Source organism: Artibeus jamaicensis, unplaced genomic scaffold (genome assembly GCF_021234435.1).
Source record: "Artibeus jamaicensis isolate MK-2021 breed Jamaican fruit bat unplaced genomic scaffold, CSHL_Jam_final contig_797, whole genome shotgun sequence".
Lineage (NCBI taxonomy): Eukaryota > Metazoa > Chordata > Mammalia > Chiroptera > Phyllostomidae > Artibeus > Artibeus jamaicensis.
The window spans coordinates 14,092,245-14,105,569 of NW_026521977.1; the positions used below are offsets into that span (position 1 = coordinate 14,092,245).

The 13,325-nt window shown below is 41.1% G+C and overlaps 1 protein-coding gene, 1 long non-coding RNA gene and 1 pseudogene across 4 annotated transcripts in view; 2 read left to right on the plus strand and 1 right to left on the minus strand.

The window, feature by feature from the left end:
* The window catches only part of LOC119049901 (uncharacterized), a 237,696-nt gene that overhangs the window by 10,881 nt on the left and 213,490 nt on the right, over nucleotides 1-13,325 (minus strand). For 2 of the 3 annotated variants that reach the window (XR_008392953.1, XR_008392952.1), the window contains one exon: nucleotides 12,677-12,832. The exons of the other annotated variant lie outside the window; for it this stretch is intronic. This is a non-coding gene — a long non-coding RNA (uncharacterized LOC119049901). The remainder of the gene's footprint in view (nucleotides 1-12,676; nucleotides 12,833-13,325) is intronic. 3 annotated transcript variants of the gene reach the window in all.
* On the plus strand, nucleotides 4,807-4,904 carry LOC119040134 (uncharacterized; annotated as a pseudogene).
* On the plus strand, nucleotides 6,675-9,243 carry FIBIN (fin bud initiation factor homolog). Its single transcript, XM_037132983.2, has one exon. The coding sequence runs from the start codon at nucleotides 7,143-7,145 to the stop codon at nucleotides 7,776-7,778; it is 636 nt and encodes a 211-aa protein (XP_036988878.1). The 5' UTR covers nucleotides 6,675-7,142; the 3' UTR covers nucleotides 7,779-9,243.

Genomic DNA, 13,325 nt, shown 5'->3' on the forward strand with positions numbered 1-13,325 from the left:
AGAGTAGAGTGGGACTTCACCTCCCCAACACTCCTTTTTTATTTAGTGCATACAAGCCCCTTTTCTAGAAAACTTTTACTAACATAATTAGAAATAGCCAGGGGACCCCAGAAACCTTTGTGAAGTGGAAATCACAGAGCTGAAGGAATCTTACAGGTCTTTAGGCTCATCGTGCCAGCTTGAGATGCTGCTTCCCTCTCTAAAGCGGTAACTGGACCAAAAGAACAAGACTTTAAAGTGTGCTGAAAAGGATTAAAGATAAGCCAGTCTGAAGCTAGCCAACCCTACTAGCCCTGAACAGCGGGAACTACATATAAGCAGCTGGTATTGGACAACGGAGCTCACTTACTTACTTGCTCGACTCTGGCCACTGCTGCTGCTGAGGTCCTCCTTTATTCTTAAATTTACCCTGTTCCTGCCCTTTGACTCTGTCTCTAGTTTCCAGCTTTAGGCTCAGCTGTCTTTCTATCAGCAGATGGTGCTTCTATTTACTCTTCAAAGTCCTCTGGTATGTCTATGTTTGGAAATTTCCTCTGGTTCCATTTATTTTAGGCTGATCCTCGGAAACCCACCTTGACTTTGACTCCAGTAGACTGGCCTAAGGTGAAATTGGGCACATATGAAGAACCTATTGGGTTGGCCAGAATGTTCACTCAGTTTTCCATAACATGGCTATAGTAGTACTTAGTTGTCTATATCTTCATTTCAAACAATTTTATTAGAATGTATTGTGACAGCTGTCATATCAGCATACATTTTGTAAAAACTTAGCGAAATTGTAAATTTTTGTGTAGCCATTTTAATATTGAAGATGAAAGAATACAAGCAACTTATATGGCATATTATGCTTTATTGTTTTAAGGAAGGTAGAAATGCAACTGGATCACAAAAAAAAGATTGGTTCAGTGTGTGGAAAAGCTGCTGTGACTCAACAAACATGTCAAAAGTGGTTTATGAAGTTTCATGCCAGAGATTTCTTTTGCTGAATAATGCTCCATGGTTTGGTAGACCAGTTGAAGCTGATAGCAATTAAATCAAGACATCAATTGAGAACAATTAACGTTATACCACACAGGAGATAGTCAACATACTCAAAATACCCAAATCAAGCACTGAAAAGCATTTGCACCAGGTCGGTTATGTTAACTGCTTTGATGTTTGGGTTCCACATAAGTTAAGCAAAAATAAACCTTCTTGACTGGATTTCCACATGGTATTCTCTACTTAAACATAATGAAAATGTTCTGTTTTTAAAACAAATTGTGATGGGCATTGAAAACTGGATACTTTCCAATAATGTGGAACGAAAGGGATCATGGGGCACATAATATGAACCAACATCAGACACACCAAAGGCTGGTCTTCACCCAAAGAAGGTGATGCTGTATATATGGTGGGATTGAAGGGAGTCCTCTATTATGAGCTACTTCCAGAAAGCCAAATGATTCATTCCAACAAAGACTGCTCTCAATTAGACCAACTGTGGCATTCAATGAAGAGTGTACAACCTGGGTAGTATGTCTCAGTGGATTGAGTGCTGACCTGCGAACCAAAGGGTCTCAGGTTGGATCCCCAGTCAGGGCACATGCCTGGGTTGCAGGCCAGGTCCCCAGTAAGGGGCATGTGAGAGACAACCACACACTGATGTTTCTCTCCCCCTCTCACTCCCTCCTCTCCCCTCTGTCTAAAATTAAATAAATAAAATCTTTTAAAAAGAAAAAGTGTCCAGAATTAATCAAGAGAAAATACATAATCTTCCATCAGTAACACAAGATTGCATATTTCTTTGATGACCAGGCAAAAACTGTTACAACTTGGCTAGAAAGTTCTGATTTATCTGCTGTATTCATCAGACAAACATCAGACAATTGCACTTTTGGATTTCCATTTATTTCAGTCTTTATAAAACTCTCTTAACAGAAAATATTTCAATTCTCTTTCACTGCCTGGCTTATTTCACTTAGCATAATACTCTCCAGTTCCATCATGCTGTTGCAAAAGGTAGGCGTTCTTTCTTTTTTTCTGCTGTGTAGTATTCATTCCATTGTGTAAATGTACCACAGCTTTTTGATCCACTCAGTAATACTGTTTCTAGCACTTGGCTATTGTAAATAGTACTGCTATGAACAGGTGGGGTAAATAGGTTCTTTTGAATTGATGTTTCAGGATTCTTAGGGTATAATCCCAGCAGTGGAATTGCTGGGTCAAAAGGCAGTTCCTTCTTTAGTTTTCTGAGAAAATTCCATACTGTTTTCCATAGTGGTTGTATCAGTCTGCAATCCCACCAACAGTGCACTAGGGTTCCCTTTTCTCCACAACCTCACCAGCACTTGTTGTTTGTTGATTTATTTATGATGGCCACTCTGACCAGTGTGAAGTGGTATCTAATTGTGGTTTTAATTTGCATCTCTCTGATGGCTGGAAGACTGTAAAAGGCATGTGGAGCAGTAGTTTGCTCAAAAAGTTAGAAAGTTTGGGGAAGATGAAATTAGGAAGTTGCCTGAAAGTTGGCAGAAGGTAGTGGAGCAAAACAGTGAATATGTTGTTCAATAAAGTTATTGGTGAAAATGAAAATCGTGTCTTTTATTTTTACCTTAAAATTCAATGAACTTCTTGGCCAACACAACACAAATAAATACCTTTTAAAAGTGAACAAGATGAAGTGTTTAACACAAAAGAGTGTGTTATGCTGGCGTCTACTAGCACCTTCTCATGAGAACCAATTGTTAGGTTTTTGGGAATTTTGCAAGTCAGTTGTTAGACATAGTCATTATTAAAATTGTTATTTGAACATATAATTAAAGTAAAGGAGATGTATATGTAAGATTAATCACTTCTCATTTTATTACACTTTACTATTTTCTATGCTTTTGGGGTCATTTTCATCTAATGCATGAAAATGATGGAAATGATGGAAGTTCTCTTTACTGGGTGCCATTGCCGTGTTCCCAACTCTGCATTCAGTGATATCCGCCACTGTGGGAGTATTTACAACATGGAAATCAACAAGTGTTACAAAGGGAACTTTTTCTTCCATAGACCCAGCTCTTAAACTCTTACTAGTATCTGTAGTCACTTCCCCAGAATCTATTCTCATAATTTCCCCTTCCTAATCAGGACCCTGAATTCTCCAGCCATGTAGTTGGCATGGCCCCTTGCCTGCAGCTGCAGAGTGGGGCCCTTATTGTCTTAGCCCAGTGGCTTATTCTAAATCTCTGACTACAATCAGCCTGGTTCAAGGATGGATTAATGATCGAAATCAGGCTAACTGTGGCCACCAAGGCTGAGTTGGAGGACCTGCATATAAGCTACTGGAAAATCTAATCTGGCATTTTTGCTAGACATGAGGAAAGAAGTCCCTAAAGACACTGATAGCCATCTCGGAAACACAGATGAAAGAGACTGCCCAAGAGTGAATGTAAGCTGAGGAAGTAAATCCAAAAAATGGTGATAGGAAACTAGATTCTGGACCAGACATAGGTTGAAAATCTAGTCATAGATTTTGTGTAAGTCAGCGAATTCCTTTTGCTTTTAACCTGATTGGGTTTGACAGGCAGTTACTGGCACCAAAATGATTCCTTTCTGATACCTAGCATGGAGCTCATATCTTTAGATAAATTAATTGCAGGAAAAAGTAAATATTCCTAGCCATTCTTATTTTGATTATGCATGTGTATATGCATATATCAAACCAGAGAGCAAGCTCCCTGTAGGCTGAAATTATTTATTGCACACTTTTGCATCTGTACCTAACTTAACACTGCACCCTACATGCACAGGACAAGTAGTAGTAAGTGCTTAATAAAGGTGTACTTAATAGAATTAGTAAGTCAGAGAGGGATTGTGCAGGAAGTGGAGTGAATCAGAACAAAGTTTTCTTCTCTGTCAAGCAGGCAATTTGAATCCATCAGTTGTCACTTGTGAATGTCCCAGGGAAAAGGAATGAAGCAATCTGGTTCTCGAGTCCAAAAGTTCACTTTCTCAACTGGAAAACGTTGTAGTTTTTTTTTCTTTTCTTTTTTTTAGATTTTATGCATTTATTTTTAGAGAAGGGAGAGGGAGGGAGGGAGAGAAGGAGGGAGAAAGAAAGAGAAACATCAATATGTTGCCTCTTGCACACGCCCAGCTGGGGGACCCGGCCCACAACCCAGGCATGTGCCTTGACTGGGAATGGAACCAGTGCCATTTTGGTTTGCAGGACTGTGCTCAACCCACGGGTCCACACCAGTCAGGGTGGTTGTAGTTTCCTATTGGAATGTAGGTATGCATTACTTTTCAAAAATTCACTTCACGCCACTTCACTTTAACAAAAGTACCTGTTTTCATAACCAAGAGAAATCCAAAGAATATTTTTGCTTTCAAAAAAAAAAAGCCCAAAGTAAAAACAGTGCTCAGTGTTTGTTCTGCAGCAAGGCAGTTACAGAGGCAGTGGGCCCTGCTAAGTAAAAATACACCGTATATACATTATTTCCACATTACATAGGCAGTGCAGCACATCATTCCTGCTTCTACTATTCTGGGAATGTTATTTTAAGTTTTATATGTAATTCGGTATGATTCGGTAGGTTATTTTGGGGGTCTGGGAATGCTCCCAAATTTTTTCCTTTATAAATTAACAGTAATTACTTTATGCCATTTTGGCTTACAAAACGTTTCACAGAAACACTGTACTTTTGCATAGCGGGGAAAACCTGAACAGTGAAAACAGCCAGAGTCTTTTAGTGAGCATCAACACTAAGGACACCCCTTTGGTCTCTGTTTTCATGATGCCAGGTATGTGAATAAGAACTAAAATGTGCAGTCAGTTGCAGCATCAACAGCACATAGACTAACATGGGAATGACACAGAGAAGATTAGCGTGGCCTCTGTGCAGGGATGACACCTAAATTTGTTACTTATTTTTTAATATGCTGTCTGCTTTGGGACAGAGAAGACATATGTTTGTTTCAGGTGCTCATTAAGGATGCAGGGCCCCATGCTCAGGATTACTTCAGTCCAGTTTAGTGCGTAATCATGAACATGGAATCTGCTGTCGAAGCACCTGGATCTGAAATTTACTATGTGCTAGCTATGTTACTTAACCTCTCTGTTTACTCAACTCTCTGTAAAATGGGGATAATATGTAAAAATACATATAAAACTATATGTTGTCAGGGAACAAATTGGTTAACGTTGAAAAATGTGCAGTCAACATGTCTCAAAAATCTGTGCATACGACACCACACGAACAAAATATCCACTTATCTGACAAGACTGCTCATGTCTTTCCAAGAGTCTGGCTTCATGGCAGTAAAAGTGATGGCAATAAATGTCACAGTCCCAAAACTGCATGGCACTGTGGCTCTGAATGATACCAGTCCCCTATGCCTTGAAGAGGGTGATAAGTATAAACACAGGCAAATCATATGAGCATTTCAGTTAGATTTCAAGAACAGGAAATAACCACACTACCTCTTGCTTTCCCCTCCCTTCCCTGTCTTTTCTCTACAAACCCATTGCTACCCGACATACATTATATCTTATTTAATCTTCTCTCCATTTCCCAGGAACATAAGCTCTAAGAGAGGAAGGATTGGTCTCCATCTCCTTGTTCACTGCTCTGTTTCCAAGACTTAAGTAGACTGTGGTCTATAGGAAGTGCCCCATGAACATCGTTGAACAAATTACATGGCCTGAGGAAGGCTGTTTTCTAATCCATTGAAAATCAGAAATTAGCCCTGGCTGGTGCAGCTCAGTGGATTGAGTGCAGGCCTGTCAACCAGAGAATCGAGATTCGATTCCCAGTCGGGGCACATGCCTGGGTGTCAGGCCAGTTCCCAGCAGGAGACATACTAGAGGCAACCATACATTGATGTTTCTCTCCTCTTCTCCTTCCCTTCCCCTCTAAACATAAATAAATAAAATCTTTACAAAATCAGAAATTATAATAGCCAGTTAAAAAAGTATTTTCCCTAAATTAAAAGACCCTGTGAATTAGTGTTAGCTCAACTACAATGTTAACTGCAACATAACTTTGTGACTATAAACAATTTGCATAAAATCCTGTCCCTTTGTTTCTCCATCTGGAAAATAAGGAAACTACCAAAAAGAGGTAATAGACACCTATAAAGGTGTCAACTTAAAGATACAATGTAGGAGCTTAGCATGGAGGAGTTTTTTTCTCCACAAAATTAAACAATTATTTCACTTGTCCATTTACTTAGTACACTGGCAAAATTCTATTTCAGCTTTTATTCTTATATATACTTGCAACCATGCATTAATCACTTTTCTATTTCATATTGCATCCCAAGTGTTATTATTAATTTTAATTAACCATTTTCACATCAACCTGCCACTTTCTATACTTCAAATTTGCCTTCAAAGTCACAAACTTTTGACATGAAAGACATAATTATTGAATCCCATCTAACTGATCCGTATTTAAAATGTGAAATGTCATTTCTCTAAGGTAATCATCCTTCTTCCTATCTGCTGACAGCAAACCAATGTTTTCGTTAAGGGAATTCTACCTATCCTGTCCTCATTTTTTCCTTCAAGCCAAATTCTTATTTTTACGGTCTCCCTTCCAATCTTTAAAAAGAGACCCTGTAACTTTAATAACAGAGACCTGATGAGAGGTTTCTTTCCAAACTTGTTCCCTAGCTTCCAAGTGACGAAACCAGCTGTAATTTGAGAGCAGAGAGATCCTCAGGATATCATTAGCCAAAGGAAAAGCTCCGCATTCCCACCCAGTCCAGAAGTTGAAATAGTACCAGAGGGCAAGAACCAGCCTCTCTCCAGCTACAGGCTCCGTCTCCCTGCGGCAAGGGGAAACTCCGAGAGTACGCCCAGGCGACGGAGCCAGCGTCCCGCCAGAGCCCCCTGTGCCCTGCGGAAAGAGCCTGCGGAGTCCCAGCCGCCCAGCACGTAGCGCAGCAGCTCAGAGCCTGGTGCACCCCGCGCGGCTGACCCTGCTACCCAGGCGCGGTTGCCACAGCCACATGAAGCCTGCTGGGGAGGTGGGGACAGGGTGCAGCAAGCCGGTTTGGACTGAGGCTGCCGCCGTCTCAGGGAGGCGCTGACTCCACAGGGGGACCCCTTTCACGTGCCCGGGCGAAAAGTCTTCTCCAGGGGTCCCCTGTCATCCTGAACATACAGGATGGTGTTTCTGAAGTTCCTCTGGATGGGTTTCTTCTGCCACCTCTGTCAGGGCTACTTCGATGGCCCTCTCTACCCGGAGATGTCCAATGGGACGCTGCACCACTACTTTGTGCCTGACGGGGACTACGAGGAGAACGATGACCCGGAGAAGTGCCAGCTGCTCTTCAGGGTGAGTGACCACCGGCGTTGCTCCCAGGGGGAGGGGAGCCAGGCCAGCCGTCTGCTGAGCCTCACCCTGCGGGAACAGTTCACGGTGCTGGGCCGCCAGGTGGAGGACGCTGGGCGGGTCCTGGAGGGCATCAGTAAGAGCATCTCCTATGACCTGGACGGGGAAGAGAGCTACGGGAAGTACCTGCGCCGGGAGTCCCACCAGATCGGGGATGCCTACTCCAACTCCGACAAGTCCCTCACCGAGCTGGAAAGCAAGTTCAAGCAGGGCCAGGAACAGGACAGCCGGCAGGAGAGCAGACTCAATGAGGACTTCTTGGGGATGCTGGTCCACACCAAGTCCCTGCTGAAGGAAACGCTCGCCATCTCTGTGGGGCTCAGGGACAGATACGAGCTGCTGGCCCTCACCATCAGGAGCCACGGGACCCGACTAGGTCGTCTGAAAAACGACTATCTTAAAGTATAGGTGACCGGGCACCCTGCCGGGAGAGGGTAGCAGAGCTACCCTGCTATGGAGGCTGGGGAACAGAAGACAGGGCTGACATTTCCCTTACACTTACAATTTTCTTACCCAGATTTGCACTTGGAGAATGATCTGAAGTCCTTCTTAAAAGAAGTGGGAGTTGAGTGGTTTTGTTTTACCTTATTTATGTGCCTGCCATTGATTTGTCACCTGAAAAGTTTTAAACCATGCCTCCCACCTTTCCTACAGGCTTGATAACGCTGCGGAGACACCTGTTTCGGCCACACTTAAAAGCACACAAGTTACGTACGCAGTGCTTAGCTTTCCCATCCCGGAGGTTTCGTGGAAACACTCAGAAAGCAGTGTGTGTGGCTCCTTTCCGTTCTCAGCAGTGACTCCGGGCTCCGAAAGCTGTCAAGGCTGCCTGCGTGTGAGATGGGGGCTGGGGTGCGCTCCGCATCCGCATCCGCGTGCTTGCCTGCAGATGGAAGTTAAGCGCTTGTTTCCTCCTCACCTTTTCTCTCTTATTTATTACCATGATCTCTAAGGTTTTGTTTTTAGGAATCTTTTTTTTTTTTTTTGGTAAGAGTATGGGCTAGAAACTATATGCCAATCATCCTTTGCAGGAAGGTGTCTGAAATGCTTCTGTGGTTGTGTGTCAGTTAAAGCAACCACACTGAAGTCTCATCTTTGTGGTTGTTGTGCATTCTTGTCCGTATGTTGATTTGCTATGTCTCACATCCTATGTCTGTGTCATCAGGGCTACGTATGGTCCACTACGAAGAAGTAGATTGATGGTTTGAAAGCACCCCCAAGGCCTACGATTTAGTTTACCAATGTATTCTTTTTCGTTTGGGGGAGTTGCTTCTGTTTGTTTATGGAAACTTGTACTTCAGGTAGGGGGAATTTTAATACCTCCTTAACCAAGTTTTATTTTATTATTCAGACAATAAATACGTTCTCATGTAATGCTGGCTTATTTTCTAATTTCTATCTGTAACTTTTAATATGCCAAAGAGTGGCCAATACAAAAGGAAAGAGAAGAATGGGATTTAAGCCAGTTTATTTAGAGTATATGTTACAGACAGAGGGATAGCTACTTATTTGGCAATCCTCCATTCCTGGACCACCCTTACGATCTTCAAAAGAAACATAAGTCTAGGCCATGCCAGAACTTGATCTCTGCTGGTCTGCCTGAAAACTCCAATTTTCTCCAGTTTTCCGTAGAACCAACTGGAAAAATTTATGACAGGACTTATAACTTATGTGCCTTCATAACGTAGAAGGAGGAGGATCTCATTCAAAGTCATAGAAACTACAATGATGTTCAGTAATTCTGACACCAGGTCTAGATTATTTAATTAATGCTTTAAAAAGGTGGAAATGTACTTTATTGCATGTCTTTCCCTGGTCAATTCTCATCCTCTCTTAAATTTTCTTTTTTTTACACCACACACACACACACACACACACACAAGAAAATAAATAAATGTCCGTAATCTACTCTTCAATAATGAGCCATTTTTTCTCTTCCATGCACAGGAATCCAGTTGTGATTTCCTATGAAGTATCCAATATTCTCCTATTACAGTGGGGGAAACTGAGCCCCAGAAAAGGACTAATCCTCAGCTAGTTGCAACAGCTCAGGTGTCTTAGATGTAAGCGCAGGACTTTCCCACACTGCTCTTTTCAAGAATGCTGAGAGACAAGAGGAGGGGCCTGAGACCTGAGCCTCTGCATAGCTATGTTATTGTTTAAAATAAAAAACATATGAAATAATCCTTGGTAAAGGATTTATAAATGACTTAAACTAATCATTTACAATTTCATCACCCAGAGCCTGCTTTCAACTGCCTCTAGATTGGTGTGTGATAAGAAGGTAAATCATCACTTAAAAGTGTTTCCTTCTTTATTATAGGAAAGATGAGCATAAAGTAGCAGCATAAGCAAAAGACATATTTGGTACTTAAATGATTGTAGTTTGTAGTCACAACCCTCGTATCTCAGAATTTTCATATCTCTCACTCTACAGTGCTCAAGTCTAATCCTTGGACGTATTAAATGTCATCTCCTTGATTTTCCCAGCTGTGATAGGAAGATATGAAATGCTTGATATGGATGGAAACCTGTTTCCTCACATAAACTAATTTAAACCAGTTGCTAATGGTTGCAATTGGTTTAAATACAGTACTAATTAGCATGATTTCAAAGACGCAGATGTAAAGACTGCCGACCCCACGCAGAGATGTGTTCCAGGATTTCAGGGTGGAGAACGGTGACACTTCTGGTCCAAATTTAAAAACCCTGACATAGGTCATGGACGAGGTTCTTTCCAGTGCTAACAGTCAGTGACTCCTACAAAACCAGAATGAAATGATCTGACGTTGAATCATCCTTTCATGCCAGATGAACAGCCAGTAATCCCAGAGTGTTATGTAAATGCCTCTTGGACTGAGAACTCAGGAGAGCACCGCAAGGCCCTTCTGAGTCCTCCCAGGGTGGGGGGGCCAGCGCCACTCGGATCTGTCCTCCCTGCTTCCCAGTTATACTTGTTAGGACTTCATTACTTACACGATGACAAATTCTTTTTCAACGTAGTGGTTCTTTATTTCTTATATCATGAAACATACTGAGAATCTGATGAAAACTACATACTTTCTTTCCTGAGAAATCTACTTACAAAAATATCCATATGACTTAGAATATTTGTTATTTTTATAAATATTTGTCAGTCACTTAATATGCTTCAGGCCCTGGGTTAGGTTATGGGTATTTCTGGGATATGACAAAGCCTTGGAACTGCATCTAGCCAAAAAATTTTAAAGCCTCTTAGATTCTTAGTTGAAGAAAGATGCATTCATCACTATTATTTACAATAACAATGAAATAGCTAACTTCTTTGAAAACTCGTATTATTGGTCAGGCCCTCTGCTAAGAACTTTGCAAGAGCTGTTTCCTTTAATTCCAGCAATAAACTGTATGAGGGAAGCATTTTATAAAAAAAAATGGTACATGCCAAATGCTTATAATAGCACCTGACACAGAGTGGATTCTCTATAAATATTACTTGTTACTGTTATTATTGTTATCATTATATTTATAACTTAGGCATAGAAATCCTAGGTAATTTTCCCAAGGTTAAAACTGTGTGTTGTCTTATATACTTTGCTATGTTGTCACATTTTAAAGTAGTCATTGTCTAGTGAGATATATAATCAAACAAAAGAAGAACGTGAAGTGTTGTGGTCCAGTGAGGCTGACAGCTGTCCACTCCAAATGCTGTTCCCTGTGGGCCAGTCAGCCCACCTCCTACAGCAGTTTAGATGTCTGACTAATGTCAGTCAGACGCTGAGTGGCGCCTCTGTTTGCAAACTCCTCATTGATGCTTTCTCTATATGAGTCACAGTTTAATACCACTAACCCTTGTGCTCCCAGTCTGACCATGTGAAAACGTCCACATGCCTACTTTGAAGACTGTCTCCTTTGAAGATAGGTATCTTTCTATCTCTAGCCCCGATAAAGAACACCAGGCCATGTTAGCCTCTGGGGCAACCAAAGCCACGCTCACGGAAGCCGGTAGAAGCAGGCATGTCATGGATGGCAGCACCCAGAGGCAAGCCCAGGGTTCAAGTGAGTTTCACTGCCTTTTAAACTCTTGTATATAACTCTGCTAAAGAAACAGGCTCAAAGCTTTCTGAGAAAAGCCTGAAACTTAGATTATAAATCATTTGAACAAGTAATAAAAATGTCCATGAAAACCCCTTAAACATGAAACCAACCTAAAGGATAATATGGTCAAATTTCTTTAGGGCACTTTACAGAGGATGATTATTGAAATCTTCTTGATAAAGAATACTTAGGTATGAAACATAAATGTGAACTATGGTTTATAAATGTTCTATTGTAAAAGAAAAAACAACATAAGTCTTGGTGAGAAATGAAATACAGAAACGCATATCAATAATTCACTAGTACAGATGATTCTGTGAATCATCTTCATAATTTTGGAATTGGGATAGTCCTCAAAAATACTTTCTCTTGAGTCAGAATCCCAATGGCTCTGTCATTCATCAAACATTTTTACAGTGCCACCATATGAGGTGCCTGGGATAGAAACAGTATATGCACATGTGAGGAAAATGACGCCGAAACACAGAATTAGTGTGACAACTTGGGGGACTGGCACATGGGCAGGTTCTATGGGAGCTTGGCGAGAGTCTAAACCAGAACTGTCTGGAAATGTGAGCCACTGTAAAAGATATAAGGATTGATATAATCACACTTTTAAGAGACATAGCAGTGTCATTGCTGGAGTTGTTGTTGTTTTGCTTTTTAAATAACTTTTTTTTGGTTATATAGTTCATACCTGCTGAATTCTAATAACATGATAAACAGCATAACACAAAGAAGATAAAATTGTTCATATGTTCAAACTCCCCCGCTGTACACAAACCATTTGCACTTTGGTGTTCATTCTTTTATCACTTTTCACCCGTATCTTTGTACATATTTTTTTTCTTTACACAAACTATTACAATAATACCTTGTTTTGGAGCTGATGTCTATTTTAGGTGTTAAATATGCTTAATTGCTTAAGTCTTTTTAAAATGCTTAAATCTATCCAACAGCACTTCAAGCGACAGAAGTTGTGGGTTCCAGATCTTGCCCCACCATATGTTAGCTGGGCCACCTTGAAAAAGTTCCTCTAGTGTTGTAAAATTCCATCACTTTGTTGCAAAATGAAGATAACAGTAGCTAATATTTATTAAAGGGGCACTGCTCAAAATGATTTCCAAACATTATTTTATATAACTCTCCCAGGATTGTATTTCAAATAGATGTCATGTTCTCTGAACTCTTTGTATGAGGAAACTTAGGCCCAGAGAGGTTAAGTGACTTACCCAATGTCTCACAGCCAGACTGGAATGGAGTCAAAGGCAGGCAGTCTAACTCCTGTGCTGCCGTTTTAACCAGGAACAGTGCCGTTCCTTTCCAAAGGCAGGAAACCAGATATATTTCTGAACTCTGTTCCTATTCTAGGATCTTTGATGAATGGCCTGTGAAACAAACATTTTCCTTATATAATTTTCTTAAGTGGAAAAATTCAAACCCAATTTCTTTCAAAGAACCTTTTTTCTCTGCTTTACATTGGGCGAAGTATAAATGTCTTAGACCGTCATGCATGCGGCTGACTTTTTGCCCAAGAGCCACTGGCTTCTTGCTAAATATCATATTTTCCGAGCACTTTCACATGCGTTAGCACACGTGGTCACAACACATGTCACGGATGCCGACCTGTCGGGAAAGTTCATGGTATCCACGACTTGCAGACAGTAGCCCAGTCGTCGCAGCTAGAAAAGTTAGTCAGGACTGACCCAGATATAAAGACTCTTTGTCCAGGCACCCCTTCCCTTGCAAGTCTGCCTGTCACTCACGTATTCATTCCTTAAAAAAGAATTTGTTGAATGCTTACTATGTAGCAGTCACTGTTCCAGGATATAGCAGCCAAAAAAAAATCCATGCCCTCCTTGATGTAGCATTTAATGAATG